The sequence below is a fragment of the Penicillium taxi genome (genome assembly GCF_028828555.1).
Source record: "Penicillium taxi strain IBT 34144 chromosome Unknown utg000004l_segment0_segment0, whole genome shotgun sequence".
In the NCBI taxonomy this organism is placed as follows: domain Eukaryota; kingdom Fungi; phylum Ascomycota; class Eurotiomycetes; order Eurotiales; family Aspergillaceae; genus Penicillium; species Penicillium taxi.
The window spans coordinates 112,057-138,859 of record NW_026643206.1 but is presented as its reverse complement, the minus strand read 5'-3'; the positions used below and the strand labels follow the sequence as shown (position 1 = coordinate 138,859).

General features: G+C 47.2%; 12 protein-coding genes across 12 annotated transcripts; 7 read left to right on the top strand and 5 right to left on the bottom strand.

Moving 5' to 3' along the window:
• Positions 1-8: 8 nt before the first annotated feature.
• On the bottom strand, positions 9-2,364 carry N7495_004961 (pre-mRNA-splicing factor CWC22; the record flags this gene model as incomplete). The annotated part of the gene is made up of 2 exons (XM_057207612.1): positions 9-384; positions 440-2,364. The coding sequence occupies 2 exons, from the start codon at positions 2,362-2,364 to the stop codon at positions 9-11; spliced, it is 2,301 nt and encodes a 766-aa protein (XP_057061386.1).
• Positions 2,365-2,624: 260 nt separating this feature from the next.
• N7495_004960 (dolichol phosphate-mannose biosynthesis regulatory protein) lies at positions 2,625-3,009 on the top strand (the record flags this gene model as incomplete). Its single annotated transcript, XM_057207611.1, has 3 exons — positions 2,625-2,627; positions 2,681-2,761; positions 2,824-3,009. The coding sequence occupies 3 exons, from the start codon at positions 2,625-2,627 to the stop codon at positions 3,007-3,009; spliced, it is 270 nt and encodes an 89-aa protein (XP_057061385.1).
• A 1,097-nt stretch (positions 3,010-4,106) lies between these two features.
• Positions 4,107-7,578, top strand: N7495_004959 (uncharacterized protein; the record flags this gene model as incomplete). The annotated part of the gene is made up of 2 exons (XM_057207610.1): positions 4,107-4,288; positions 4,350-7,578. The coding sequence occupies 2 exons, from the start codon at positions 4,107-4,109 to the stop codon at positions 7,576-7,578; spliced, it is 3,411 nt and encodes a 1,136-aa protein (XP_057061384.1).
• A 519-nt stretch (positions 7,579-8,097) lies between these two features.
• On the bottom strand, positions 8,098-8,787 carry N7495_004958 (HD domain-containing protein; the record flags this gene model as incomplete). Its single annotated transcript, XM_057207609.1, has 1 exon — positions 8,098-8,787. One exon carries the CDS (start codon positions 8,785-8,787, stop codon positions 8,098-8,100), a length of 690 nt encoding a protein of 229 aa, XP_057061383.1.
• Positions 8,788-10,873: 2,086 nt separating this feature from the next.
• On the top strand, positions 10,874-11,988 carry cap2 (F-actin-capping protein subunit beta; the record flags this gene model as incomplete). Its single annotated transcript, XM_057207608.1, has 5 exons — positions 10,874-10,902; positions 11,032-11,411; positions 11,479-11,748; positions 11,807-11,854; positions 11,915-11,988. The coding sequence occupies 5 exons, from the start codon at positions 10,874-10,876 to the stop codon at positions 11,986-11,988; spliced, it is 801 nt and encodes a 266-aa protein (XP_057061382.1).
• Positions 11,989-12,210: 222 nt separating this feature from the next.
• On the bottom strand, positions 12,211-12,804 carry N7495_004956 (mediator of RNA polymerase II transcription subunit 11; the record flags this gene model as incomplete). The annotated part of the gene is made up of 2 exons (XM_057207607.1): positions 12,211-12,663; positions 12,724-12,804. 2 exons carry the CDS (start codon positions 12,802-12,804, stop codon positions 12,211-12,213), a joined length of 534 nt encoding a protein of 177 aa, XP_057061381.1.
• Positions 12,805-13,082: 278 nt separating this feature from the next.
• N7495_004955 (uncharacterized protein) lies at positions 13,083-13,277 on the top strand (the record flags this gene model as incomplete). Its single annotated transcript, XM_057207606.1, has 1 exon — positions 13,083-13,277. One exon carries the CDS (start codon positions 13,083-13,085, stop codon positions 13,275-13,277), a length of 195 nt encoding a protein of 64 aa, XP_057061380.1.
• A 397-nt stretch (positions 13,278-13,674) lies between these two features.
• On the top strand, positions 13,675-16,430 carry N7495_004954 (transcription initiation factor TFIID subunit 5; the record flags this gene model as incomplete). Its single annotated transcript, XM_057207605.1, has 4 exons — positions 13,675-14,347; positions 14,403-14,446; positions 14,501-15,315; positions 15,377-16,430. 4 exons carry the CDS (start codon positions 13,675-13,677, stop codon positions 16,428-16,430), a joined length of 2,586 nt encoding a protein of 861 aa, XP_057061379.1.
• Positions 16,431-17,056: 626 nt separating this feature from the next.
• N7495_004953 (uncharacterized protein) lies at positions 17,057-18,670 on the top strand (the record flags this gene model as incomplete). Its single annotated transcript, XM_057207604.1, has 2 exons — positions 17,057-17,063; positions 17,127-18,670. The coding sequence occupies 2 exons, from the start codon at positions 17,057-17,059 to the stop codon at positions 18,668-18,670; spliced, it is 1,551 nt and encodes a 516-aa protein (XP_057061378.1).
• Positions 18,671-19,872: 1,202 nt separating this feature from the next.
• Positions 19,873-21,421, bottom strand: ppe1 (putative ribosomal protein/carboxylic ester hydrolase (Ppe1); the record flags this gene model as incomplete). The annotated part of the gene is made up of 5 exons (XM_057207603.1): positions 19,873-20,078; positions 20,140-20,358; positions 20,468-20,545; positions 20,597-21,139; positions 21,238-21,421. The coding sequence occupies 5 exons, from the start codon at positions 21,419-21,421 to the stop codon at positions 19,873-19,875; spliced, it is 1,230 nt and encodes a 409-aa protein (XP_057061377.1).
• Positions 21,422-21,953: 532 nt separating this feature from the next.
• N7495_004951 (DUF2417 domain-containing alpha/beta hydrolase) lies at positions 21,954-23,556 on the top strand (the record flags this gene model as incomplete). The annotated part of the gene is made up of 2 exons (XM_057207602.1): positions 21,954-22,073; positions 22,132-23,556. The coding sequence occupies 2 exons, from the start codon at positions 21,954-21,956 to the stop codon at positions 23,554-23,556; spliced, it is 1,545 nt and encodes a 514-aa protein (XP_057061376.1).
• Positions 23,557-24,147: 591 nt separating this feature from the next.
• On the bottom strand, positions 24,148-26,278 carry npl4 (nuclear protein localization protein 4; the record flags this gene model as incomplete). The annotated part of the gene is made up of 4 exons (XM_057207601.1): positions 24,148-24,396; positions 24,469-25,930; positions 25,993-26,123; positions 26,180-26,278. The coding sequence occupies 4 exons, from the start codon at positions 26,276-26,278 to the stop codon at positions 24,148-24,150; spliced, it is 1,941 nt and encodes a 646-aa protein (XP_057061375.1).
• Between the last annotated feature and the right edge of the window lie 525 nt (positions 26,279-26,803).

Genomic DNA, 26,803 nt, shown 5'->3' with positions numbered 1-26,803 from the left:
AAGTATGGCTACGACAAACAGGAGATCTTAAACAACCTAAGATCTACTACGGCCCCGACGAACGGGAGACTGCGAGCGTGATATCTCACGAGATCGACCACGCGAGACATCACGACGGTCCTGACGAACGGGAGACCGCGAGATATCACGACGGTCCCGACGAGCGGGTGACCGCGAGCGAGAATATGACCGTGAGCGAGAATATGATCGCGATCGAGATCGAGATCGAGATCGAGAATATGTCCGCGATCGAGAATATGACCGTGATCGAGACCGCGAACGAGACTTGGAATGAGGAGTGCATGTGGAACACCCCGTCGAGTGTGACCGAACAGATGGAGAACGCGAATATGAACGGGAGCGTGACCGCAGTCGAGACCGAGACTGCGACCGAGATTTGGAACGAGGAGTGCATGTCGAACATCCTGTCGAGTGTGACCGCACAGATGAAGAACGAGATGGTGATCGAGCAGCAGGCAAGGCGGGCAAAGCGGGCTTAGGCATATTCTTAATGTGCTCGCGCATATCCTCGGTCAACGCACCCATACCAATGCTGGTAAAATAGTTGATAGAGAATCGACTGTGACGTGTGTTTTCAGTTGGGAAGAGACCCTCGAAGCTTGGTCGCAGAATCTCGTCCCGGAAGCGGGCATGAAGAGCGGGCATGCCGAGTTGCTCTGCAAGATCCTGGAAGAGGATCTTGATAAAGATACGGCTGCTTGAGGTGGTCTCTTCTTCATTAAGATGGATGACGGACAAGACATGCCATCCGAGGGCGTCGCTACAGAGCATGTGTCCGAAGAATCGAGCGATATTGCGCAGACGGTTGGTTTCATAGCGATGAATTGTATCGTAATATTTGGCAAACGAGGCCTCGAATAAATCTGACCAGAGTCGGTTGATCTTGGCAAATCGTTCTCCGATCAGACCAAAGAACTTAGTATATGTGCGTTCCTGGGAGCAACACTCGATGATCATTGACGGTAGCTCTTCTTCCAGGCCTGCGGGAAGCTTGATCTTCATCAGCTTGTGACAGCATTCCTCAAAGTCGAGACTCGACATGATTGTGAGATAAATAGTTCGGCGCAGGTTAACAAGGTCGGTGTTACTCTGATCTTTAATATCCAACTTCTTCTCTTCGGTGTCCGATTCCTCGTCGGAGCTCTCATCCTCTTCGTCCTCGTCGTCATCGTCACTGCCCTCGCCGAGGATTTCGGCCTTCAACTTCATGTATGCTTCTTCATGCTCTTCCCATTCAGGATCGAATTTGAAGATATTAAGGGTGTCTTGGGTCTCAAGGTCGTCATCCAAGCCCAGTTGATGAGTGATCTGATCTTCTTCTTCTACCAAGTCAAGCTCCTCCTTGACTGGCGGGTGGTCCTTAAACCCGTCCTTGCGCACTTGGAACAGGACTTCAATCATATATTGCGTACGCTTCTGGAGGTCGGCTTCATGGAGGATGTTTCGAAACTGGTCAAAAACCGCATTTCCAATTGGTGCATTCATTTCATGTATGTGCTGGCCAACCTCTCTTGTCAAACTAACGGCGATTTCCACGCTGTCGTCAGTCGGATTGTGAAGAAGAAGCAAAAGAATCTGGGCAGCAAGCGACTCGTGTGCCACCTGGTTGTTACAGAGATGTGCAATGAATGTCGAAGAGGAGAAACAGACTGCCTTGTCGTTTCTCTTGAATGCTTTGCGGAACTGAATGATCAAGCGGGACAACAGCAGATCTCCGACCTGCGGCAACTTGGTGTTTACAATGGCCACCATGGCGGCGTAAATGGGCGTAAAGGGCAAACTCGCGGCTTGCGCCTTCATAATGGAGCGGCAGAAGAGACCTCGTCCTCGGACTAGGTTTTCTCCGAACAGCTCTGGAACAATGTATTTGATGTTGGCGACGTTGACCTTGTTGATAAGACCGTTGATGGACTTCTTCAAAGCCTCCCAAGCCATTCGCTGGTACTCTTTGCTCGTCTTGTCCGTAATCTGGGCCTGCAGCGCGCGGAGTCGAGCTGGGGGAATGTAGGTACCGCCTGACCGCATATTAATGAGCTTGTCATATTCAGCCTTCGCAGATGCCTGTTTCTCCTCCTCTGTCATTGGCTTGCGAGCAGCCTCTTTCTTCTCATGTTCGCGCACTCGCTCAGTGAGGAGGCGCTCTCTATCAAGGGCGCGGTCCCGATCCAAACCAGATACATTCGAATCATTTCTAAGCGCATCACCTGGAGGTGAGCGACGTCGATTGGGAGAGGGTGAGCGAGAGGGAGGTGAGCGTTTTCGAGGAACAGCCGATGGTGAAAATGCGACTGGAGGGGGTGTGGGCACTCTCACCGCAGACTGCAAAGTGACCTGATCCGCCATTTTCAGGATCTCTCAAACAGGAGATGAGGGATTCAGAATGGGAGATGGAGGTTTTGTGGGGTTGAGGGTAAAGCTTGGAGAGTTCTCCAAAACTTATGGGGCAGATTGAAAGCTCTTAGCGCGTCAGTCGTCACGTGACAGAAGGCCAACTCGCGCGATGCCACAACTCCTACCTAGTCTTCTATTTCCACGCCCAGGGCCTCCTTCTCTCCTTCCCCTCGGACTCGACTGTGTTATTCCAGAGATCACTCGTTTACAGAATGGTATATAAGATCTCTGTATTTTGTGTTTGGTGACCGGACTAACTTCATTGCAGCTGGGCCAACTCGTCGGTTCCGCCATGCTCTTGGCCGCCACCGCAATCTTTCTTTACTACACCACCTGGACTTTGTTGATGGTATGAAGCATCGCCTTAACAACTTCAATACAGATCTGGATCCCAACTCATTCATATTATAGCCCTTCGTCGACCCTGGCCACCCTCTCCACGATCTCTTCCCTCCGCGTGTTTGGGCCATCCGCATCCCCGTGATCCTGACCCTTCTGGGCTCTGCTGTTGTGGGTACCTTCATAAGCATTGTTATGATTAAGAGCAACAAGAAGAAGGCAGCCAAGGCCAAGGCAGCTACAAAGAAGAAGACCTGAGTTGAAATGGATCAGGAGAAACCATACAAACACCGGCCCCACATAGAGGCCCTGTATCACCATTGTTGAACACAACTTATTCAGTTTTCATTTAATACAACAAAAACAAGGACCATTTGAATTTCAGTGTGATGTCAGAGAAAATCAAGGTTGAATGATTTCTTCGATTCTAGATCCCGAGGTCAAACCTGCCTTCAACCTCAATATCAAATGGGCATCGCGTCACAAGCCCCGTGACCCAACCCCACTAGGTCATTTATCATTTATTGGCTCTATTTTCCATCAACCATAATCTTACCCTAGCAAAGGATAACAAAGGCTAAGGACGGCTCTTTGTGTTTTATCTGGTAATGGCTCCTGGGGTTCACGGTCCACGGGGTGGCTAAGCTTAGGTAGTGACCACTTAGATAGTAGTGTACATAGTACTAGTGAGATCAAGGAAGGCTATAGAACAATCGAATGATTAGATTAGAGCTTATATTTGACTAGTCATCAATCATCAAGTCACGAGGGGGAACGTGGCCGGAGAATGACGGGGTCAGCCAACCAGGCCCCCATTCTGAGTCAGGTAAGGTACCGGTTCCCGGTATCTCCCCTCCTTTACCCCCCATCCGGGATCCCCTTATCAATATTCTTGTCTTCACATCTAAACTGAATTACTTCTCATCACTATTATACCACCGACCCTATACCTCTACACTGACTGGATCATCGCCATCCAGTTGCTGTGTTGTCGTCCTATCGCTCTTATCAAAGCTTCCCCGCGTATCGAAGAGCAACCTCCGCTCCTCAGATACGCATACCCTGTTCTTTCCAAACACCCAACCAGATTCAAATAGACTAATCTTCTTTATTATTTTTATTGTATGTGTTAAACTGCCATTTGCATCAAATCAGGGATTCATGAGAAAGAAATAAAGAGATGTATACTGACGTCGTGGCACTAGAAACCCAGAAACCCCTCCTTTTGTACTTCCAGCCTGTTATTTCGTGATCTGCGAGCAGCCTTCATACTAGCCTCCGTTCTCAGACCTAACGGGTCCTGAGAGCGGTGTTCCTGTTTCGTGCCTCTTTAATAGAGGTACCCTTTCAGTTGAATGTCCCCGGCCACACCTGCAGATCTCCTCAATCAGCACAGTCGATCTCTAGAAGACCATCCAACCTTCAACTTGGACCAGACACGTACACCCCAGGAGAATGAACCTGTTGGAAAGAGTAAAAAGAAGAAGGGCAAGAAGGCCAAGGGGACTAGAACAACTACTGAAACGCCAGATGATTTGTAAGGACAAAGCCCTAACTACATTCCCAAGGTGGCCGAAGCAGTCACTGATATAATGCAGAAACCAACCTGTTCCCCAGGCAGAGCCATCCTCTTGTCCTGATCCTTCTCTTGAACACCATGTTCAACCCACCGTAACAATGGATATACTAGGGACAATGGAGCATGAAAGAGATAATGACCTAGCTGCCCGTACTGATACATGGGCCCAGGCAGTGCCATATGGTAAAAGTCCACCAATTGATTTGATGGATGAAGATCTGCCTCAGGAAGCCCAAATCAATTTCTCGGCGCGGGAAGAGGCTAGGGGTAATGATTCTTGGTCCCAGGATACAGCAGGCGTTGAGCGTGCCAAAAGCCCGCCGACTAATCATCTGATGGATGGCGTTATTCCACATGACTCCGCAATTGATGTTCCCACCAAAGCGCATGCAGTAGGTGTACTCAACCATCCTTCCCCAGATTCCCCGCCTATCAACTTCCCAAAGATTCAGGCTCGAGGTGGTTTTAGTCCACCTTCTTCTGCATCTCCTCCTTCACGTGTTCGACCATTTAGCTATGGTAGTGGCTTCCGGAGCACCTTGAATTCACGACAGCAATCAGTGGACTGGCGCAAGAGCCACTCTTACGGAAGTCCAATGGGCAACAATATGCCTCCTCCACCCCATCTCCCCCAGGCCCATTTTTATGAAGCCCCAGACATTGATTTGCAAGGCCACACCGTGAAAGACGGATCTTATTCCTTCTACGGCTTCGATACACTCCCAAGCATGACGGCCAAAACGCCTCGGGCTGGGATGAATGTGTTGGTAGTGGGAATGGACGGCGCTGTGGAGATCCAAGCGATTGAAGATCATCAGACTCGTCTCGTTGGGCAGATCACTGGTCTCGGTGGCCGAGTTCTTGAAGCAAAGATTCTTGCCAATCATTTTGCCAATGATGCACCCGGTTCCTCGCAACCACACGTAGCCATCACTATCCATGGGCCTCTGGCACCGAATGAAGAAGAGGCGCCTTCCTCTCCAGTTATTTCGGAATTTAATGATGCTCCGCCTTCCGCTACAGGAGGCCGATCAAGAGACAGTCGCCTGGTTCGGGATAACCTTCTATCGTATCAAACTCGAGTCGAAGTATACTCACTCCGATCCGGTGAACACATTGAGACACTGTTCATGAGCAACCCAGTGTCTTCGATGGAAAATATCTTGGGTATGCCCTCTTTGGCACCGCCCCCGGTTGGTAGTTTGAAGATCTACAATAGTGGACATCATGTCGTTGTAGCCTCTGGGGTTAGCGGAGAAGTCTACATCTACCGACAAACTCCGTCCAGTGGCTATGAGTGCTTGGGAAAGACTTGGACCAATATCCAGGTCGGAGAATCCCGAAGATACTCCACTTCCTCTAGCTCTACGGATCCAGAGGGATCTCACCATGACCTACCCCACCATTCTATTCTGGACCGACCGATCTTGAGTGTTCAGGGAAGGTGGTTAGCAATTGTGCCACCATCATCTTCTACCCGGAGGTCGATACAAGGCACCGTTCCTGCGCACATCATGCATTCACGAGCTCAAGGTATCGAGTCTCGTGGCCCACCTACTGTGCCATCTGTGAATTGTGTTACAGACGTTGGTGAAGGGGAGAGCCTTTTCGACAAGGTCGCCAGAGGTGTCACGCAAGAGTTAGTGAAGGGTGCCCGCTGGATGGGGGACCAGGGCCTTCAAGCCTGGAATAGCTACTGGAATAGCCAGCAAGCTCCTCCTGGCGCACCCCCTCTACGTCCAGCTCGCACAGAAACTGGACTCTTCCCACCAACCCATGGACAGGAAACCCAATCATTGTCTACCGAGCCCGATGCAGTTTCTATCATCGATCTCAAGCCATTTGATGATAACACAGATATGAAGGCTATGTCTTTAAATCCAGTTGGCACATTTCAAGTTCCCAATGGCTGCAGTTTCCTCTCTATCTCTCCAAGTGGTCTGATGCTATTCACGGCAAGCACAAAGGGTGATGTCCAGTATGTTTGGGATCTTATGCAACTGAAATACTGTCGAGCTATGGCTTTTATGACCGACGACCAGGTGAGCAAAAGTCCCAATGTGAGGCAGGTAGCCAGATACGCGCGGTTGACCGCATCGAACATCGTCGATGTGATCTGGACCGCGCCAACAGGAGATCGCTTGGCCGTCATTACGCGCAAGGGCACTATTCATGTCTTTGACTTGCCTGGGAGTGCGTTTCAATGCCCGCCTTTCCGGCGAGCTCGACCTGCGACTAAAAGGGCACCCTCGGTTGATCCTGCTGGTGATGAAATGTCAACGCAATCGACTAGTGGAAACCCCCTGTCGGCAGCCATGAAACTGGTTGGTGGTAAAACACAGCCATTTTTCTCTGTGGTTCGGGGGCGGGTGCCGGCTTCCGGCACAGCCTTCCCTAACATGAGTGGGCTTGCGTTGACATCGGCAGCTGGTATCAAGGGTGGAAAGGTGGTGGCGGCGGGTCTGAGCAAGTCAATGGGAGCAGCGGCCTCTGGTACTGTTCACACCCTTCGACATGTGGGAGAAAACAGACTCCACCTGACAGGTCTCGCTCGCGATCCGGCACCAGCTCGTGTGATTTGGATCATCAGCAAAGGTCAGATGCACCTTGGTGTGGCGGATGGTGGCCAGATTAAACTGTATTGTCTCAAGAGAGGCCCAGTCTCTCATAAGAGTCGTCAATTCCACACTGTGATTGGTGAAAAGGTCACCCAGTACAGACTACCTGCCAACCTACAAAGCATTTGTGGATCAGCACCGCTTGTGCCATATAACCAGGATCTGACCCGTCAAGCTTATCTGCTTCTGCCATCGGTCAGCGCTCAATCGTCTAGTCCGAGTAAGCCCTTCTGCCAACCCCTCTCCAAGGCAGAGATTGAGACGAACACTCCTTACCAGCCCTTCCATACTGATCAACGCGTTGGTCTACATGTGTACTCTACCGATAATTCGGTAGGTGAACAGTGGGTCTTTGGGAATGATATACCAACCACCAAGGTTCATGTGAGATCGTACAATAACACTGGTGACGACCTGGATGATGAGTGCGACGATAATGCCGTTCATGGGCACTCCTTTGGTGCAGGTGGAGATATGGAAAACCTTATCAGCCTGACCAATAGCACTGGCAACGTCGAGGAAGTGGTCATCACCACTCGCCGCAAGAAGAAGCACACCCCTTTGAAGGCCGATGATGGCTTTTTTGAGGATGACTGTGAAGTTTTGGATTTTGCCCGCGATCGGGTCTAATCTAATTTACACTTGTTTTAGAACTGATGCTCACGCATGCTGTTTTGAGAAATGCAATCGGAGTTTGTTATTTGTTTTATTGTGCTTCTCATCCGATCCCCCCACTCAGAAACTGCATCAGATACATCCAAAGATCTCGGATTACTCTGTTGATTTGTTATCCCGTTATGCGTTTTTGAAGACTTCTTTTATTTCCCACAGAAACAACCAAATACCCAAATATCCAAGTCCGCACTTGATACTTTTGTCTTTTGCTCGCATCTCGATAGACAGGAGGCTTCGCGCTGATTTTTCATTCTTCTGGAGTTTTATCCTTACACTACACATCACTCACTATGGCGTCAATCTGGAAGAATTTCCTATTGCGCGTCCTCATGCGTTGGCAGAAGCTACCACTCTTTTTAGGCATGACTAGCTAATGACTCTATGCACATCAATATCAATATCAATATCAAGCTGGGGCTTCGAGCTCCATATTCAACATAGTTTTTTTTGTCTCCATTGTAAAGAGTAAAAAGTCTAAGAAGAATCAATCTCCTCGCGCCACCATTCTCGAAACAACTCAATTCTCTCCGTCCGAGCTCGAGCCATCTTCCTCCCTGTCTCGGTCTTCATCATACCCTCCAACTTCACCAACTTATCCCCGAAATGCTCAATGGAGTTATCCATCTCCCACTTTCCATCAACAGCGAACTTCTTCCCTTGAGAACCGAGGAATGTGAAGCAGCGTCCGATTCCAATAGCCCCCAGCGCATCGAGTCGGTCAGCATCCTGCACAATTGCAAGCTCGCTGTACCCCTCTTCGATAAGGCGCTTGATTACAGAAGGATCTTTGCACTCAGTTGTATAAGACACATGTGAGACGATCGTTTGCACCTTCGATGCCAGATCTGCTGAGGCTCCCTGGGCCAAAAGTGCTTGTTCGACCATTGTTGTTGGGTCTAGTCGGGTGTCGCTCAAGGATTCTAGACTTGGTAGATACTTCCTATCTCCGATGTCATGCAGGAGGGCGGCTAGCTTGACAATTGAGGCTGAGTATTGTTTTTCTGGGTGTAGGGCTTGCTCTGCGACTAGTATTTTGTTGGCTAGGTTCAAGACTCGGTGAACATGTGCTGGGTTGTGAGATGGGTCGTAGCCTGCCATGGCAGTGTTGACAAATTCTGACATTGCATCGTATAATTTATTGAATTGGCTGCTGGTTGGATCCATTGTAGATAAGACTGTCCAGATGCTGCAGTTGAGTTCTTCAGGTTTGATATATTGAAAAGTGCGGAAGCTTCCCCGCAGTCAAAACAGTCAAAGCATTTGGCGGTGAATAAATTGAATAAACTACATGAACATAAACTTTGCATTTTTAATCCTTGCAATATATCCGTCAACCCTATCTATTCATTTACTCAGACTTACTTATGCCAGTCATAAGAGAACAGTCACAGTGATTATCATTGTCATTCGTCTATATTTCAGTTATGAATACTATTATTACCCTGAGTTTCGGTGGCTCCTTGTCAATGGATATATATAAGGCTGCATTATTCAGATAGTCTCGAGATCAGCAATGATCAGATGCATCGATCACACTACCAAGTGTTCGTTTCATATTACAACACGTTCACTCAGGAAGCGAAGGATGCAAGCAGCAGGCCAAAGAAGCCAGTGTTTTCAGGGAAGAAATGAAAGCCTACAGGTCTTCTGGCAAGTAATTTCGGCTTTTTCAATGGCAGGACCTACGCCTGGTGGTAGTGTCTACTACGACAAGAATCAACTGGGCAGACATAGCAAGAAAGTTCAGTTACATCAAGATGCTTAAAAGGAATACGGAAACGACTGTATGGCGAGTGATGGTGGAAGGAAGAGAGTGTGCAGTTACCCCAGTACCTGTTTACTACTCGGATGTACAGGAATCAAACACTCTAGATCCTTCCCAGTTTCTCATTTGCTTTGTTTTCGTTTGTCTGCCATCAGCTAATTATAATAATCTGAAATCATATTACTCCACAACATTCCTCCATAGCAAGGACGACTGCCTTACTTTTTAAGGGGGATTACTGAGAAATACAAGATCCAGGGTTCAGTGGATCCGTCCTAAATCTGGGCATGACTTTAATTGGTGGGATATTTCAAGGGGCTCAACTTTCAATGGTTATTCACTATTATACTGTCAGACTTGAGGGTATTTATAGTAAAAAAAGACATTTTGTACTTATCTTCAACGTTTTATTCACACTTATAATCAAGATTGATGGTGACGGATGGTCTTTATATAGTTACTAAGATATCTCATAGATCGTATCGGATGTCTATCCTTACCTATATGGGTAATACTCATACTTTGTACAAGGATTTCCAGACCTTGGAAGGGGATACCAGACTCAATATTAAGCCTTGGTTCAATGACGCCCTTGAGGAGCCCAAGCTCTGTTTATGTCATGATCCCTTGTCGCGAATCATAAATGGTAACTGACCTTGGGAGTTCTTCCTTACTTTTCAAAGAGACCTTGCAAGATGTACCTAGGTAGGTAGTATGTAGATTTATATTAAAAAAGAGAGCAGTAAGTCTCTCTCTCTCTCTCTCTCTCTCTCTCTCTCTCTTTGAACGCTGGTTTTCGGCCTGGTGTTTGATAGGGCACCTGGAAATGTGTTTGACTCCTTAGCTCTCATCAACATTAGTGCACACCCTCAAGAGTTATGAGCAGTTTCCATTATATGCAGCTCTTCGACTAATGATTGCAAGGCAGTTCGAGGTTGGTCACATGTGGATCGTACTGTTTAGTATGAGCATGCGACTTGGTGGATATAACTCGTTAAATGTGGTATATGAGAGGTGAATACTCAGAGGTCATCAAATCAGTTCCTGAAGCGATCATGTATTTCCTTTTTGACGATAGGCTCATTGTACTACCTAGATAACCCAACGTGTGTTATTGCTAATAACTTATAAGATCAAATGTCGGTGAGCATCTGCTAAACAGACACCATGGACTCATTGATTGGTGGTAAACTAGCTCAGTGCTAATATGCCTGGTCTGGTTCGTACGTCCCTAGTTTTCAATCGTGATCCGTAGAATAATCAAGACTCAATGCCTAAGCCTTTAGTAGAGAGGCTCAAAGATTCAGAGTTCTGGATCTGAAGATATTGACTTTATGTTCATGGCAGTTTTATTTCCACGCTTTTACTAGTGGTTACGGCTACTACCACGCCAAGACCCACTAAAGTACACGCACCTCCATATCTAAACATTGCCAACTCCAGATCAGCAATAACTCCAAGCTACAACCCACCCCCTCTTTCACCATGGCTGATGCACAATTTGATAGCGCACTGTATGTTATCTCTCTTGAATTTCCATACCACTCTCCTTGAGATCCCTGGGAAATGCGACCCGCATGGCAATTCCAGGAGTCTCCCGTAACCCCGCTACATGTGCATGCAAGCTGATCATTCCCTCCCAGCGACCTCCTTCGGCGCCTGAATCCCCGTGATACTAAGGCTAACCTGCAAGCGATCACCACAATTGTTCCCGACCTGACCGAGGATCTCCTTTCTTCTGTTGATCAACCTCTGGAGATTCGCCGGTGCCCTCAGACCAGCCGCGACTACTTGCTCTGCGACTACAACCGTGACGGTGACAGCTACCGTTCACCATGGAGCAATGAATTTGATCCACCACTCGAGGACGGAACAGTTCCCAGTGAGCGAGTGCGCAAGCTTGAAGTTGCTGCAAATGAGGCCTTTGATGTGTATCGCGAACTCTACTATGAGGGTGGCGTAGGGAGTGTGTACTTTTGGGATTTGGACGATGGATTTGCTGGTGTTATTCTGCTCAAGAAGGGTAAGGCATTTGATAAAATCACGCCGGCATTGTGTTAAGTGTAGTGGCTGACATTTTTCTCGCCCAGGGGTTACTCCAGGCTCTCAGAGCTCCGGCGAATGGGACAGCATTCACGTATTCGAGGCCACCGATCGTGCACGCATGTCCCACTATAAATTGACCAGTACTGTGATCCTTCACCTGGCCAGCGAGAGCCAGTCTCTGGGTGAGATGGACCTAAGTGGCAACATGACCCGGCAAGTGGAGGTTGATCTGCCCGTGGAGTCCGATGCCAGCCATGTCGCCAATGTTGGTCGGCTTGTTGAAGATATGGAATTGAAGATGCGGAACTTGCTGCGTAAGATCTCTTCCCATACAAGTATTTCCCTTTGTAGTTACTTACCTGGATTATACAGAGGAGGTCTACTTTGGTAAGGCTAAGGACGTTGTGGGAGAACTTCGGAGTAAGTTATAATCATAGAATCCCGCAATCTGTGTAATTCATTACTGACTGAACCTTTAAGGTCTGGCACCACTCTCGGACGCCAACCGGGACCGCGCAACACAGCTGGAGATGATCAAGTCTATGCAGAAGTAGACTGTTTTTGTAACCACAACCCATATGAAGGAAGGCTGAATCGGCTCAGAGAGTCCAAGTTTAGATAGCCTTTAGTGTTGAAATTTCTTCTTTGCATAGCCAATATCGAACATCTGCTACTTATTTATCGACCTGTGTTGTATTTCATATAGTTCTCTGCTGTGATCCTCAAAATCACGGGGTATCAAAGGAGATGAGAAATAAAAGAATAAGAGGTATCCATCAATCAACCTGCATCTTTTCAGCCTCATTGGACTGGTTCGAGTTCATCTGTGTATACTCCTCAGTCTCGTCCAAATTCTCCACAAATTTCCGAGCTGCTGCCCACAGCTCAGCTTCTTTGTCCTGTCCAACTGTATTCTTCCGGCTATTCAACCAACTGATGTCCAGGTGGTTGGAAGCACCAGATACAACACCGGCAGCACCAGCTCCAGTGGTAATTGCATCTGTTCGAGAGTTTGAATCTGGAGCGAGGAGGGAAGCCTCCTCCAAAGCATAGACTTGGCGGCGAAGGCGTACATCAATGGAGGAGAGAAGGGCAAAATAGTGTGTGGTAGCTTCTTTAAACTGAGTCTTGTGCGATTCGAGGGAGCTGTGAGGCATTGTGGAATCTCCTGGTGTATTGGTTAAGGCCTTGATTGCTAGACCAGCAGAATTAATCAGTTTGGTAACATCCTGAAGGGGGAATAATAAATTAGCAGATGATTCCAGAATGTGAAGCTGTCGTAAGTTTACCTTGTCAATGTCATTCAATTGACGGATCCGATCGTCAGAACTGAAGCTATGTGCTGATACCTGTGGCATTTCTTCACTCATTGTTTAAAATCAGTACAGGCTTGACAATACAGGCTTGACAATTGAAGGATAAGCTCTAGTTGGGGGGTGTGAAAGAAAAGGTGATGGGCAGGCTCACGTGAAATGCAAAACCTGGGGCAGCTTACCTAAGCTGTGCATATCACGTCCGAATATCAATTGACATCCCGTGAATCCCTAATTTTGAACGTCCTTCTTCATCCTCCACAGCTTATTGATCTCTTAGAGTTGTTAGACCAATACCTGTCATTTAAGTCTCAATTAAATCTAGCCCCATCACCATGTCGGCGCCAGGTGGCGCTCCTAGTCCTGCGCCTAGGAGTGGCAGCATGGGACCTGGCGCAAGTGGTAACAGCATGCCTATGTCGCAACAACCTATATCTGGGGCTCCAGCACCTTCTCCAGGACCTGCACCACCTCAGAGTGGTGCCATGTCACAGCAAAATCTAAATCAAATAGTATGTATCCACAAGTGATAACTTCATCCTGTTTACTGCCCGTTTCTTGTTCCCTCGGCGGTGCCTTCCCTTTTGCCCAGATTTGATATCTCTGATTTTATTTCTGTTTTTTCTCTTAATATCTTACTCTCTTGCATTCAACCTGAACTGGATTTCACAATGTCTTCCCCAGAGATGGTAATTTCGAATGAAGAGTTGGTCCAAAAGGTATGTAAGAGACAAGATTGAGAACACAGACAGTTTAAACATGACGAGGAGCGCAAGGTATACTTGATTCATCATTCAAGTTCCCACTTTTCATCTTCCCCCTCTTCTTCCTACTTCTATTTCTTCCAATTTCTCTAATCCCACCTTTTTCACCTATCCTCTTTTTTTATTCAACTTTTCATCCTTTGTTGGTCCTATTTGTTTGAAGATGGATGAACCAGGTTCGACTCCCGATTCTGAAGCTGCCTCCCCTGGAAGGACATCGTCTCAAGACGTTATTCGTGCCAACGACACTCGAGTTGCACAAGCTCTTGCCCAGGAAAGATCTGCCTATGAGTCACTGAGAAGAGTGACTGCTCGTTCTGAAGAAGAGATTGCAGAAGATGCTCGTCGAGAAATCAGCATGGCCGCATATTCCCAGAACCTACGAGATCGCGCGCAGCAAGCCCGAGATCGAAATGTTATCTCCAAGGCAATTTCCGAGGAAAAACGTGCGCAAAACAGACTTCTCCGGCCAGAACGTGAACGCCTGCGGGAAGCCTGTGTTGTCCAGCGCCGTCTCCATGAAGAAATACGTCCCCAAGGACAAATCACACAGGATCCACACAATCAATCATCATATCTCCAGGGGCAGGCAGAACTTCATTCGGCAGAATATGAGCAGACAGTTGACCATATAGTTACCTCGACAGTCACTAATCAAGGCAACATTGCTGGACAAATCACTGACACTCGACAACAGGTGATCGATTATCTTGCAAAAAAAGGCTACAGCCGTACTGAGGCTATGCTTCGTATGGAATCTTCCAATCAAGAGATGGACGGTCGACCTCTTCCCCCTCTCGCAGAGGATGCACGCCCCAAGTTCAAGCAAGGATTTGGTAAGCAGACTTTCTTTTCCCGTTACTGTCGAATGCATGCTAACTAATTATCTAGGTCTCCTCAAGGCATGGGTTGAAGAGAACTTGGATCTTTACAAGGTATGAAAATCTTTGTTCCGAATCTAATCTTGGGAGCTGCTGACATACATATAGCCGGAGCTTCGCCGTGTTCTATGGCCACTGTTTGTCTATTCGTATCTTAACATGATCACCTCATTCTACCCACAGGTGGCCGCCGAATTCTTTGAAACTCACAAGAGCATGTTTCTTCCTGAGCACAGTGATGATATTCGTATATTTCAGCCGATTTCTCTCCCCGAACACGTGCAGGAAAATCACTTGTCGAAGCTGTATCGCTCAAATAAATATCGGATCACTCTCAGCGCACCCGCATACGCCAATCTTGTGCAGTTCCTTGAAAGCAAGGAAAAAGAAGGAGCGTCTCTTATGCTGGCGATTCTGAGCAGCTACTGCTCGGTAAAGACCGTAGAGCGTGCCGCTGATGACCGATTCAGCTTTGCAGCGATGCTTGGTCAGAATGACCCTAGCCAGGTACTCCCTACAGAAGATGACGGTATTCCCGGCCACCACCCCGGCTCGGCTTATACTGGTGATAACCCAGCCATGGCGGGCACCTTGACCCGACTCAAGCTTGGAAAGTTGCCAATGGAACCGGAGATGGAGGAGGATGTGCGTGAGGAGCTCACAGAAGAGGATCTCAAGGTCCCTCCTCTTCCTGGTCGTAACTCTCTCATCGAGCAGTTTGATCAAATGATCAAGAAGGAGGACGATGATGAGGCTCCCACACGTGCGGAAATTCCTTTCCCTCCCTCGACTGCACGTGATATCGCCATCGAAGTAATCAAAGTCAAAGAGACCCGTGATCGGTACAAGATGGATACTCGTACTGGAGGTGTGGCCCCCGGTGCCAGTGTGTGCATGTTTACCTTCCACAATACCTTCGACAGGTTCGTTCCCTTTTTTTTTCCCCTCGCAGCTAAGTGACCCCTTTACTAATAAATTGAACAGCATCAACTGTGTTGATTTCTCTGACGACAACGAACTGGTGGCTTGCGGATTCGCTCAATCGTACATTCGGGTTTGGACTATTGATGGCAAACCCATCGAGCCAGCCTATCCTGAAATCGATGATTTGCCTCCAACTAATTCTCGACGTCTCATTGGCCATTCTGGCCCTGTTTATGCGGTCTGCTTTCAACCTTCCGGTACTCGACCGGAGACTGATAGAGAAGATATTGTGCCGACGAATGCACGTTTCCTTCTCTCATCGTCTGATGATAAGAGTATTCGCCTCTGGTCTCTTGATAGCTGGGCATGTCTCGTCGTCTACAAAGGCCATGATCGCGTTGTGTGGGATTTGAGCTGGGGACCTTTTGGTCACTACTTTGTTTCAGGTGGAGGTGACCGCTGTGCCCGTCTCTGGGTCAGCGACAAGATCGTTCAGCAGCGCATTTTTGTTGGCCATGATCAGGATGTGGAGCTGGTCCGTTTCCATCCCAACTCTGCCTATATTTTCACCGCTGCTAGCGATAAGACCGTTCGCATGTGGGCTGTCACCACTGGAAATGCCGTGCGTATGTTCACAGGTCACACTGGTTACATCACAGCAATGGAATGCAGCAACAACGGAAAAATCCTGGCGACTGCAGATGATCAGGGTACAATTATCTTGTGGGACCTTGCGCCGGGTCGACTGCTGAAGCGTATGCGTGGCCACGGAAAGGGCGGTATCTGGTCCCTCAGCTTCAACGTTGAGTCGAATCTCTTGGTTTCTGGTGGAGCTGATGGTACTGTCCGCGTCTGGGATGTTACTGGCCCTGCAGATGGTACCCAAGGACGCGTGTTGGAGCCGAATGGTGGGGCTCCTATGGATGCTGGCAATGCCACTGCTGGTGCTACCGGTCAGGGCAAAAAGAAGAAAAAGAAGGGCAAAGATGTTGTCGTTAGCGCTGATCAGATCAGTGCCTTCCCGACCAAGAAGACCCCTGTCTACAAGGTGAAGTTCACTCGTATGAACCTGGTCGTTGCGGCTGGAGCATTTTGCCCCCAAATGGGACAATAACTTCAATGTGAGCTGGAGACTAATTACTCTGCTAAGTAGCATCAAAAATATGAATGATAATCATTATCTTCGGTCATTCTAACTTAATGACTTAATTTTTGAACCAGTGTCAACTTCTTTCGTAATTCGTGTGTAATAGAGTAGAAGATCAAGTCCCCGAAGTCTTTGTGTAAATAATTTGAAATATGATTGATATGAACAAAAGTAGTTTCCGTCAACAGAAGTCTACGTAAAGCTACGTACACAGTTAAGTAGGTCCTCTCCTGCTATGCTTCTATTTTCATTATGTAGATTCTAATGCGTACCAGATCCTTGAGTTTTATCAATATCCTCGTACGATTGATCGTTGATGACTCGCTAGCTGCTGATTAACGCAGCTCCACATCTCAAAATTAGGCGGTGTAGATCGACCCACCACGGCCGTGGTGTGGGTCGCTAAAAGGCACTAGTACTAGTCAGTACATTCCCTTCTTCTAGAAAGTAGATGTATATCCGAAGGAAAGAACCTCTCAGAAATCACGCCAAAATAGAAGCTGTTATAGAGCCCTCCATTTTTTAACAAAATGAATTTTCTCTCAAGATCCTTGCGCTGGATTAGCAGCGCCGAAATTGATGACAACAACATCATGGGTGGTTTGTTCAAATTTGCTGATCTTGTGATCTTTGATCTTGGGTTTCTAACGTGAAGGATTCCAGATAATGACCCATTACGCTCGCCCAGGGAGCACACGGTTATCGAACTTGCTCGTATACTCGATGCGCAAACTTTCATTCATGTTAGGGGTACTCCTGCGTCAGGAAAAACGACCCTCGCACGTCTCCTCGAAGCCTTTTACCGAAAGAAGAATGTCCCTGTAATCGCGTTCTACAGCTGGTCATTGACAGCTGGTCAGTCGTATAAGCAAGTTTTGATGCAAGAGGCTCGGGAACGCGGATATACGCAGTTCGACCGTCAATTCCTACAAGACGGCAGCTATGTGCTGATCATCGATGAAGGCCAATTGACCTACCAGGATGAAGCTTTTTGGATCGAAATGATCAAAATGCAGAGTCGCAGACATTGGGGGCCGCGAATTTGCATGTTCACTTGCTATGGATCCCCAACAGAAGGGTCAGAATCGATAAATATTGCAGGAAGCCCACTGGCCCACCTGGGCCCTGAACAGCGTGTTTCAATAACCGTATCTCACATCGAGTATTCACCATCGATTGCGCTTTTTTATGACGCTACAGAATTTTTTGATGTTGTTGTTCGATTCTGCGTTCAATCGCATCGGATTCCTGAACTTAGACTAGACAGCACTGCGCAGAGATACATTTTCGAGCTTACTCATGGTCATCCGGGTGCCGTTGACGCCATGCTTCAAATGTTGTGGACGTTCTATCACAGTGCCCTTAAACACCAAGGGCTGATAATTACAGATGAACACATCATTCAAAGTCTAGACAATGAAGAGAAAGCTTTCCAACTACTTATGTCAGAAAATATTCGCCGTTCGTTCCCCAGACGCGGAAAAGTCACTACAGAAGCAGTTGAAATTCTTCGTAAGACTTTATCTGACGGAAGCGTGACGAAAGATCTTGCCAACCCTGGTGTCAAGCAGTGCTACGAAAATGGCTGGCTGCACTCAGAGCCTAAAGACTTCGATGGAGATGAAATCCTTTGCGTATTCCCAACGCGCCTACATGCTAAATTCGTGGAATATTACTGGACAAGCAACAAACTGGATTTCCCGATCTGGAGGTTCCCTGACATCGGCTGTTTGGCTCGAGAGGTTCTGGCCCAATTTTCACCGAGAAACATCTCTAGTGCCATCCGTATGGGGTACGCTGCAATGGCTCGCCCATTTGAAGCTTCATACCAGGATGAGTTCTATCGAGCTAGCCATCAGGTTCTTGGTTATGCCATGAACGTCACAAGCGAGTGGTCTTCAGGAGGGCGCGGGCGAATAGATTTTCGATTTGCTCAGATAGGGTGGGGAGTAGAGCTCATCAGAGAGGGGGATCGCCTGAAAGAGCATTGTTCGAGATTTGCTCCTGGTGGCACGTACGCACCGTGGATCTCCACTGGCCTTTTAACCCAATGGTTGATTATTGATTGCAGGACAAGCTGGCCAAAACCGCTTAATCCCCCCGAACCAAAGCTCTGGCGGGCAGTTTTTTCAGAAGATTTTGGCTCAGTCCAAATTCTGGATTCATCAAATTCCCCTATTGGAGCCCCAATACCCCTAATGTCATGAAGCTCCCCCTTGAGCGTACCTTTGTCCTTTAGGAGTACAGCATCATTTCTTTCTTCTGTTTCCATGCATTGGCTCGAAGTTGTACTTTTTAATGCTTGTTTTTTTGCTTTGCGAAGTGAAAACGTTGGTGTTTCTTCGTTGCTCCTAATAGCTAGCCATCAGCTACTAATCAAACTATTTATCCATCATCCCTTTTTCAGTACATTAAAATTTAGTGAATAGGTAGCGACGCCTAGCATGACAGATCCGATCTAGAGGCGCACCGTTTAATTTTCTCTTATTGTGTGGATTAGAGGACTGATTACCACCCTGTGTACACGCTTTCTACCCAACCAGACAAGGATTACTATATAATAATATCTTTCCATATTGTTGAGTGAGTGAGTAGATTTTATGGGCGCTTTTTGTCAAGGGATCAGGAAGCACACTATAATACCTATATATCGAGAAATTGAATTCAACAGTATTGAGCGAATGATTCTTTACTCGATGAATTGAAAGTAGCTCGGCTTCAATTAGTCAATCAAATCTAGTTTTAACCTCACTCACCTCTACTCTAGACAGATAGACCTATCTCATATAATCTCAAGCTTAAACTGACTAGTATGTACGATCACGGAGTGTGGATTAAGTACGACTAAGCGAATAATAGCATTGTTATACTCGCAGCGAAGATTATAGACTCGTTTGATAATAGGCTCGTTACAATCGATAAGGATGATGGGGATGTCTGGAATGAAGGCGGATGTCGGGAAAAGTAATGTCGGGAACGTGAAAAGGCTGGTGATAGTGGTCTTGGTGGTATTGGCATGTATTGCGAGGATGGTGAGTATGATGGTGTTGCAGGTAAGATTGGTGGATAGATTATTGAATCTGGGCTATAAAGAACTGGTTCAGACCTAAGGGCTATGACACGATTCCAGAAACCTTTCACACAGGTTAAATTGCTAATCCTTTGATGGTACAAAATTTGAGTATTTCTGGCATCATAAGCACAAAAATCGCTAGATTCGTCACCCCAGCCATAAATTCGGATTAGACACATGGCAGTACTCCTCGTGGTATTAACTATGTACCCAAGTATAGGTTGAATTCGAACAGATGTATGTACAAAAGTGTCAATATTGAAGATCGGTATCGATTACAGGGAGTCGTGATGAGTCAAATTATTAAAAATCTCACCTATTCATCCATAGGTCTCACTATCTCAAGTGCGCATTCTTTTCCAAGGCACCAGATCCTTTCTTCATTGCTGTGGCAGCTTGCATATCTGCCACTTTAGGCGGAAGAACCAATGCACTCCGATCATTACGCTTGTAAAAGTCTGCTAGTACCTGAGCTGTCTTCGTCGGCTGATCTTCCTGGACAAAGTGGCCTGCTTCAGGAAACACTTGAAGCTGGTATTTCCCTGCAAACAGATTCAGGAGATAAGCTTCGGCGAAATATCTTTGGAATGCAAGTATACATACCTTGCATCTGGCCGATCATCAGTTCTTTATCCAATCTATCAGTCCCTGCGAGGAGCAATAACTTTCCGCCCCGTGCGGTGAGGAACTTTTGACTCAAGCCGATGAACCAGTTTTCCCAGAATGGCTTTGTTGCGGACAGGTTCGTGCGCCATACCCATGGGCGATTCGTATCGATTGGTAGAGATTCTTCGTAAAGTAAAGATGGAACGGAAGCACGAGCTGAGATAGTATTCCTTATTGTCCGAGAGCGAAGACTTCAAAGGGGTTATTTTTAGTACGTACAATCAATTAGAAGCGCGTGGGGGTGGTGCCTACTGCCATTCAATACCTGACTCTAGGGATGAAAATCGCATCGGTCGTGTGGAGAGGTACTTTTCCATGCTTTGAAGAGCATCCATGGCAGATCCTGGTCAGTTAATATAAGACAATCTTAGACTCCGACGATATTAAAACCTACCTTCTACGACATCCAGTACCGCATAAGCTAGAAGCTTTGAGCCCAGCTCGCCGCCCTTCGCTACGTGTGTGATAACAGCTCCACCTAAACTGTGTCCGACAAGGATGATATCTGGGAGAACTTCCCAGCCCATCCGAGATTGGGTCTGCCGAATAACATAAACCAGATCTCGGCTTAGTGTTTCTAGACTCAAATCTGGCTCTATCTGGCTTTTAGCCTCAGCCTCGGCAGCATCTGCTGCTGATGGGTTGGTAGTCTCCAGACTCTGTTCTTTAGGGACTACGGTAGTGCGGCCATGGTTCCTTGCATTGATAGACAGGATACCTGCATTGGGAAGGATCTTGCGGATCTCATCGCCACATGTTGCGAACGAAAGACCTGATGAGCCTGCACCATGGTGCATCACAAATAGTGCTCCCTTTTCACTTGGCGGTGTCAGGTACACATGGTGGATGATCTGGAGATCGTCCGTCTCTTCAGCTAGAAACAGCTCCTGTGCGAAGAAGTCTATCCAGCTTAATGATTTCGATGATTGTCTGGAGTCTGTCATTAGTACGGATATTTCAAGACTCGAACAAGTATCAATGGATCTGATGGAAGAATTTGAATATCAAAGTGGCAGTTCTACCTCTGGTTTGTACGAGCAAACAAATGCCTTGTTGGCGATGGAATCATAGTTCCAGTAGAAGATAAGGAGGAAGAAGACAAGCTATCATCCTCTCTTACCTTCGATATCTTATCAGGACTATACATATCAAATCCTGGAGCTTCAGGGGGAAATTTAGCCAATTTAGACTTGGCGAACGATTTCTGGAGTTCGCTCATGGAGTGCGGGGCAAACCGTCAGAAATTGGTCGAGATCGACAGTGGCTTGGTCTGATCTAATGGTTTAGATGGTCGATCTGGAGAGTCCCGATCAAGACTGCCCAGGCTGAGGTCTGAGCTTGACAAATTTGGTTATTCTTGTCAATTGGAATTTCATGAGAGTTGTTGACAGTTGAACTTGGATCATCAGTTTAGACAAAAAGATGCTGACTAAGGGATTTTAATTCCTAACTACTTAAAACTAGTTAACTGTCAACATCCAGTTAATAAGAAACCAGTGATTGATATGACTAACACTCACAATAACCTTTTAAATGGGTCCAAGGCTCAATTCAATAGAACATCTTGAAAGTTGCTTTTTCCAATCAATGACGTCACACATCCATCTCGTCAAACTTGGCTTTCTACTAAAACCTGCCAAACCCTTGCATTGAATTTCTGCCTACTTTCAATCTGAGAATACATTTGTTATTTATTGGATTTCTCACCTTGAAACTTCCATAATCACGGCCTGTTCCTATCACCATCACAGATGGCCTCCAAGAGGTCCGACGAACGCCTTCGTCGAGATGAGGCATATGAAGAGCCAACAGAGCGCAGTACCTTGCTGCCCAGAGATGCCAACCCATATCTGAGTCCAGATGACCCAGCTGTAAGCCTGGCTACCAAACAATGCAGCTTTAGAAGCCAAATCTAACAGAACAATATAGGTTTCGCCTTACAATCTATGGAGTGTGCGCGCCTTGCATGGACTTGCCCTCGTTGGACTGGCAATCACCTTTGTGTGGTGGACATTTCTGCTAGTTTCGACTTTCGTTAGCCCACCGAAGATCTATTCTCGAGGCTCGGGCTTCCTCCCATTTTCGTACACCATGCTCGCAAATGGATATCTACTCCTCGGTCTTTTGTTCTTTTCCGTCCCTTCAAAGGCAATGACCGTTTGGAACAGTGTTCTAGCCGTATTGATGTTGGTCAATATGTGCATCATTTTGGCTGTCCCGCGCATTCGTCTCGAAGAAGGCTGGATCGGTATCGCCTCCGTTGTCTGGATCTCTATTGTTGCTCTATACGAAATCATGCAGAATGGTGTGGTGGCTTGGGGTAAGCGTGAAGAGGAGGAACGACTTACAGGGCGCGAGGAAACTCGTCGTTCGGTACGAGAATGGCTGGCTGTGACCATCGAGATGGTTGTTATGGTCATCATGGCTATTGTGGCTATTCTCTTCACAGCGACTCTGAGTCTGCGTGCTGGCGACGCTGGTCTTGCTCCTCCTGGTCACCGCTATAATGTCCATGGCAACACCTATCAAGTCCACTTGGCTTGCGTTGGAAATCGCACCGTGGAGAATGAAAATGAGCCTACGATCTTGCTTGAAGGTGATTATGGGCCTGTGGAGCATACCTTGCAACCTTTCATTGACGACGTGTATGCGCGTGGAATCATCGGCCGATACTGCTACTGGGATAGACCTGGAATTGGGTTTTCAGATAACGCGCCATCTCCCCATTCGGCCGGCATGTCTGCAGATGTGCTCTCGGAGGCACTGGCTCTGGCCAATGAAACTGGACCTTGGATTGTAGTTTCGGCCGGAGTCGGCAGTCTTCACTCTCGTATCTTCGCTAGTCGCCATCTTCTCCAAGTCAGTGGGATTTTCTTGATAGACCCACTCCATGAGTATTATCTCGGAGATATTGGGCGATCTGGTCGAGGATTTGTGCTATGGCTTCGTGGAGTGATTTCTCCGCTTGGGCTCGATCGCCTTACTGGGGCTCTTGTCAGAGGTCGTAACTCGAAAGATCGTGTTATTGGACGTTCTGCCCATCAGTCTGACAAGTTTATCAAGGCCAAGCTGCAGGAGAATCTTGTGGCACTCACAATGACACAAGCTGAGGTCCAGTCGGCTCGTCACATCCAATTAAGCGATACTCCACTGGTTGTTGTGAGCTCTGGTACTGAGATGAAAAATTCTAAATGGAGCGAAAAGCAGGAAGATCTTACTAGCATCACTAATAATCTTCTCGCCTGGGATGTCGTTCAAGACGCTCCGCATTCCGTATGGGAAAGTCCTAAGGGTCGACAGGTTTTGGAAACACGGTTACGTGATATTGTTAAGGATTCGAAGCGGTCTTACTGAGGCTTTGCGGCATAGTTTGTTGATATTTTCTTTTACCTAGCGTGTCAAGGGGAGTTCTGTGTCGACCATTTCCTTTTGTTTTCCTCTGGTGCTTTCATAACATGTTTTCAGAATCTAATGGCAACAATTCCGGTCTCTCCTCCGGGATGAAACTACTCCGTACAGATTTTGTCTATCAATTTGGTACGATATTTAGTGAAGGACAAGTCAAATGAAATTTATTAATGGTCATCGCTGAACCATAATTGTGTCTGAAATTGATGGCCTCAAGTGTTGAATAGACATGCAAAGGGAATCCAACGAATTGCAGAACCTTCAATGCTATGCATGCTAGATCTCAATGAATTAAAAGAACAACCAACCCTTGAAAGCGAATCAAACCCACTCATAAATCTCCATCACTCATCAGTCGTCATTCAATTTCAGCGACATTGATGGAGGTAGGAAAGGTACTGGAAAAGGGTAATATGGGGTAATCGAGCGCCGAGTGAGAGTGAATCCGGAGTCATAGCATGTTTTCTGGAAAAGACAAGTGGTATGGAACGAAGACGGCCGTATGAGAATAGGAACCGAGCGGTGGATAATAGGCTGTTAATCTAAACTAGCTCCCTTAAACCTCTTAGCAAGCTGTTCGCTGTCGATATTGGAATTTCTGTTGCGGGAAAAATTGACAACAGGGCGAGGAGCGTCAGCCACGGGGGACCGGGGGCGCTTAGGGGGGCGCTCACCACTCTCATGAAGGATTGTCATCAAGGTTGCCCATCCAGACGTGTTCAGTAGTTGCATTCCATCGCCTGGGGAGTGCATGGTGGCAACTCGGCCAAGAAGCGATTCCTCGTCCTGTCATTGGCGTTAGTTGAAAGGTTCTAAGTAGTGAAATCCCTAGATATTGCTCGCGTCAGATATACCGACCTTGTTAAATGTGCCAAGTCCATGCAAGAAGCACAAAAGGTGGAAATCCGAGACTCCTAGAATGGCCTTGTCTGGGTCTCCGTGAGAAATGATTTGCCGAGCTACATGACGTAATTCCTGGCTCTCGCCGACTACCTCGCGGTTCTCGATGGGGAAGCGACTATTTGTGAAAAGAGGGTTTGAGTCGGTTGGGAAACCATGGGTAAGTGTAACAAGCAAAAAGTCAACGGGGAAGCTTGGTTTGGCGTTCTCCTGAACACTTGCGCCGTGCTCATTGATTCGGCGGAAGAAAACCTCGGGAATGTACCTTGCTCTACGACCAGTATCATCTTCTTCCTCTGACTGGACCAACATGACCGATGGGTCTGCAGAGGGCTCAACAATGTCGGCTCTAACCATTTCGACTGCTGAAACAGTGGCCTGGTATGAGCTCACTGCGATAGCTCCAGCCTCATCACCACTGAGCACACACGTTACAAAATCAGAACTAAACCGTCCAGTTCGGCTCCATTTTGTCACCTTGGGGTTTTGTGCCTGTAGACGCGAAGCAAAAGCCACCTCGAGAGAGGAGAGGTAGTAGGAGTCAATATGTCGCTTGCAAACCACAGTGCCATCACCACGACCCGCATCTAGAAGATCTGTGAAAATCACCCCGACCTTCTGCAGGCCACACAGATGTGCCACTTCATCTACCTCATTCTCATTATGCCAGTCATGAAGTGTCACGCCATCAACCTCGCCCATCTGCGGGGGTTCATAGATTGCCTGGACAACTGCTTTAATACCAAGAGGCACCTCGGTATATTCTTCGTATGTTCCGTAAAGAAATCCGATCCGTTGGGAGCCTGATTTTCGCCAAAAGTCCAACAATGAGTTGATCAGATCAGGAGACGAGAATTCCACGTGGTCCACCATACGATATTCCTGGGGCTGTAAACTGATTGCGCTGGGTTGGCACTTAGTGCATATACCCTCGGGCCACGCAGGATGACCGGCCGGACAATCACTTTTCACTCGATAAAAGGGCTCGCTGAGGGGTGGCATGTATGAGCTTCCAACTTCGGGCTTGTTAGTGGCAGCATTGATTTTTCGCAGGTAAGAATGGAAAGAAAGGTGTTTGATTTTCTTTTCCGCCAGGTAGTTCTTGTCATAGGGTTCTAGTGGCATGCAGTAATCGCACATTCCACGAGGGCCATGCTTGCACATCCGCTGATCTTGCTTCCGTTTGATCTTTCCATCTGTTTTGTCCAGAATATCGTCAAGTGGGGACTGCTTCACTACGTCCCAGGGATTCTTGATATTCAGAGGGAGCGAGGCAGGGCGTGGATGAAGGCTAACGGTCTGTTCTTGGGGTGCTACAGACCCGTTCAGTCGACGATCGGTAGTGGTTGTGGATCCGTTGGCGGAGCCATTTTGTTGAACTGCGCCTTCTTGGTACCCAACAAACAATTTATCACCATGTCTTCAATGCACGGTTAGTAAATGAGATTATCATAGCTGGAATTCCAGGGTATTCCCACTCACTTCAGGCCAACATTCTGGATGGTGACGCCCTCTAGACCCTGTAGCTCTCTTTCTTCACCGCCGGTGCCTATCGGGCGATTAGACACCACAAGGGAAGACGGTTCGATTTCTGATGGCAAATTCTCTATAATCTGTGGTAAATCGAAATTAGAGGTCGTCGTAGGTTCAGGTCAGTTGGAGTATTTACCTTCTGCTGAAGAGAAGGGAAGGAGTCTTGTGGGTTGACGGTGATACGAAATTGGCCATTTCGACTTTCAAATCGCAGAAGGATAGGCCTGGAAGCCATCTCGGGTTGAATGAATGAATAATCCAAGGATAATTCTTGGAAGGATATGGGGGTGGGGGAAAAGTGAGAAAACTGTCAGTGTCAACGAAGCTTGACGCAAGTCACGTCACAGCTGGCAGTAAATAAAGGCGGTGAGAGTAAGGCAGATCTAGATCTTTCTAGGTACACTCTTCGGTTTTGGTAGATGGATGCCTTTGAATAAGAATTTGGCATGCTTTTAATTGTAAAGTCATGTCTAATAAATCTAACGTGACTAGAGTCTATTGCATTAATCATCCATCTACCTGGGTAGTGAGTGGCTGTGACCTTTCAAGGCTTCTTCTTAGCTTAGTCATTCTCTACTGATGTCGATGAGCTTCTTGGACTGATCCTTGCAAGGTTGTGTTCATATAGAATTCGGATATATACTAGGATGTGCCGTGACAAGCTACTGGACACTCACTGGGCTTGATTTTCTTTCTAGAATTGTAGCTATATCATGTTTGAATCTCGACCTGGCTAAAGTAGTACTACACGCTTATGGTT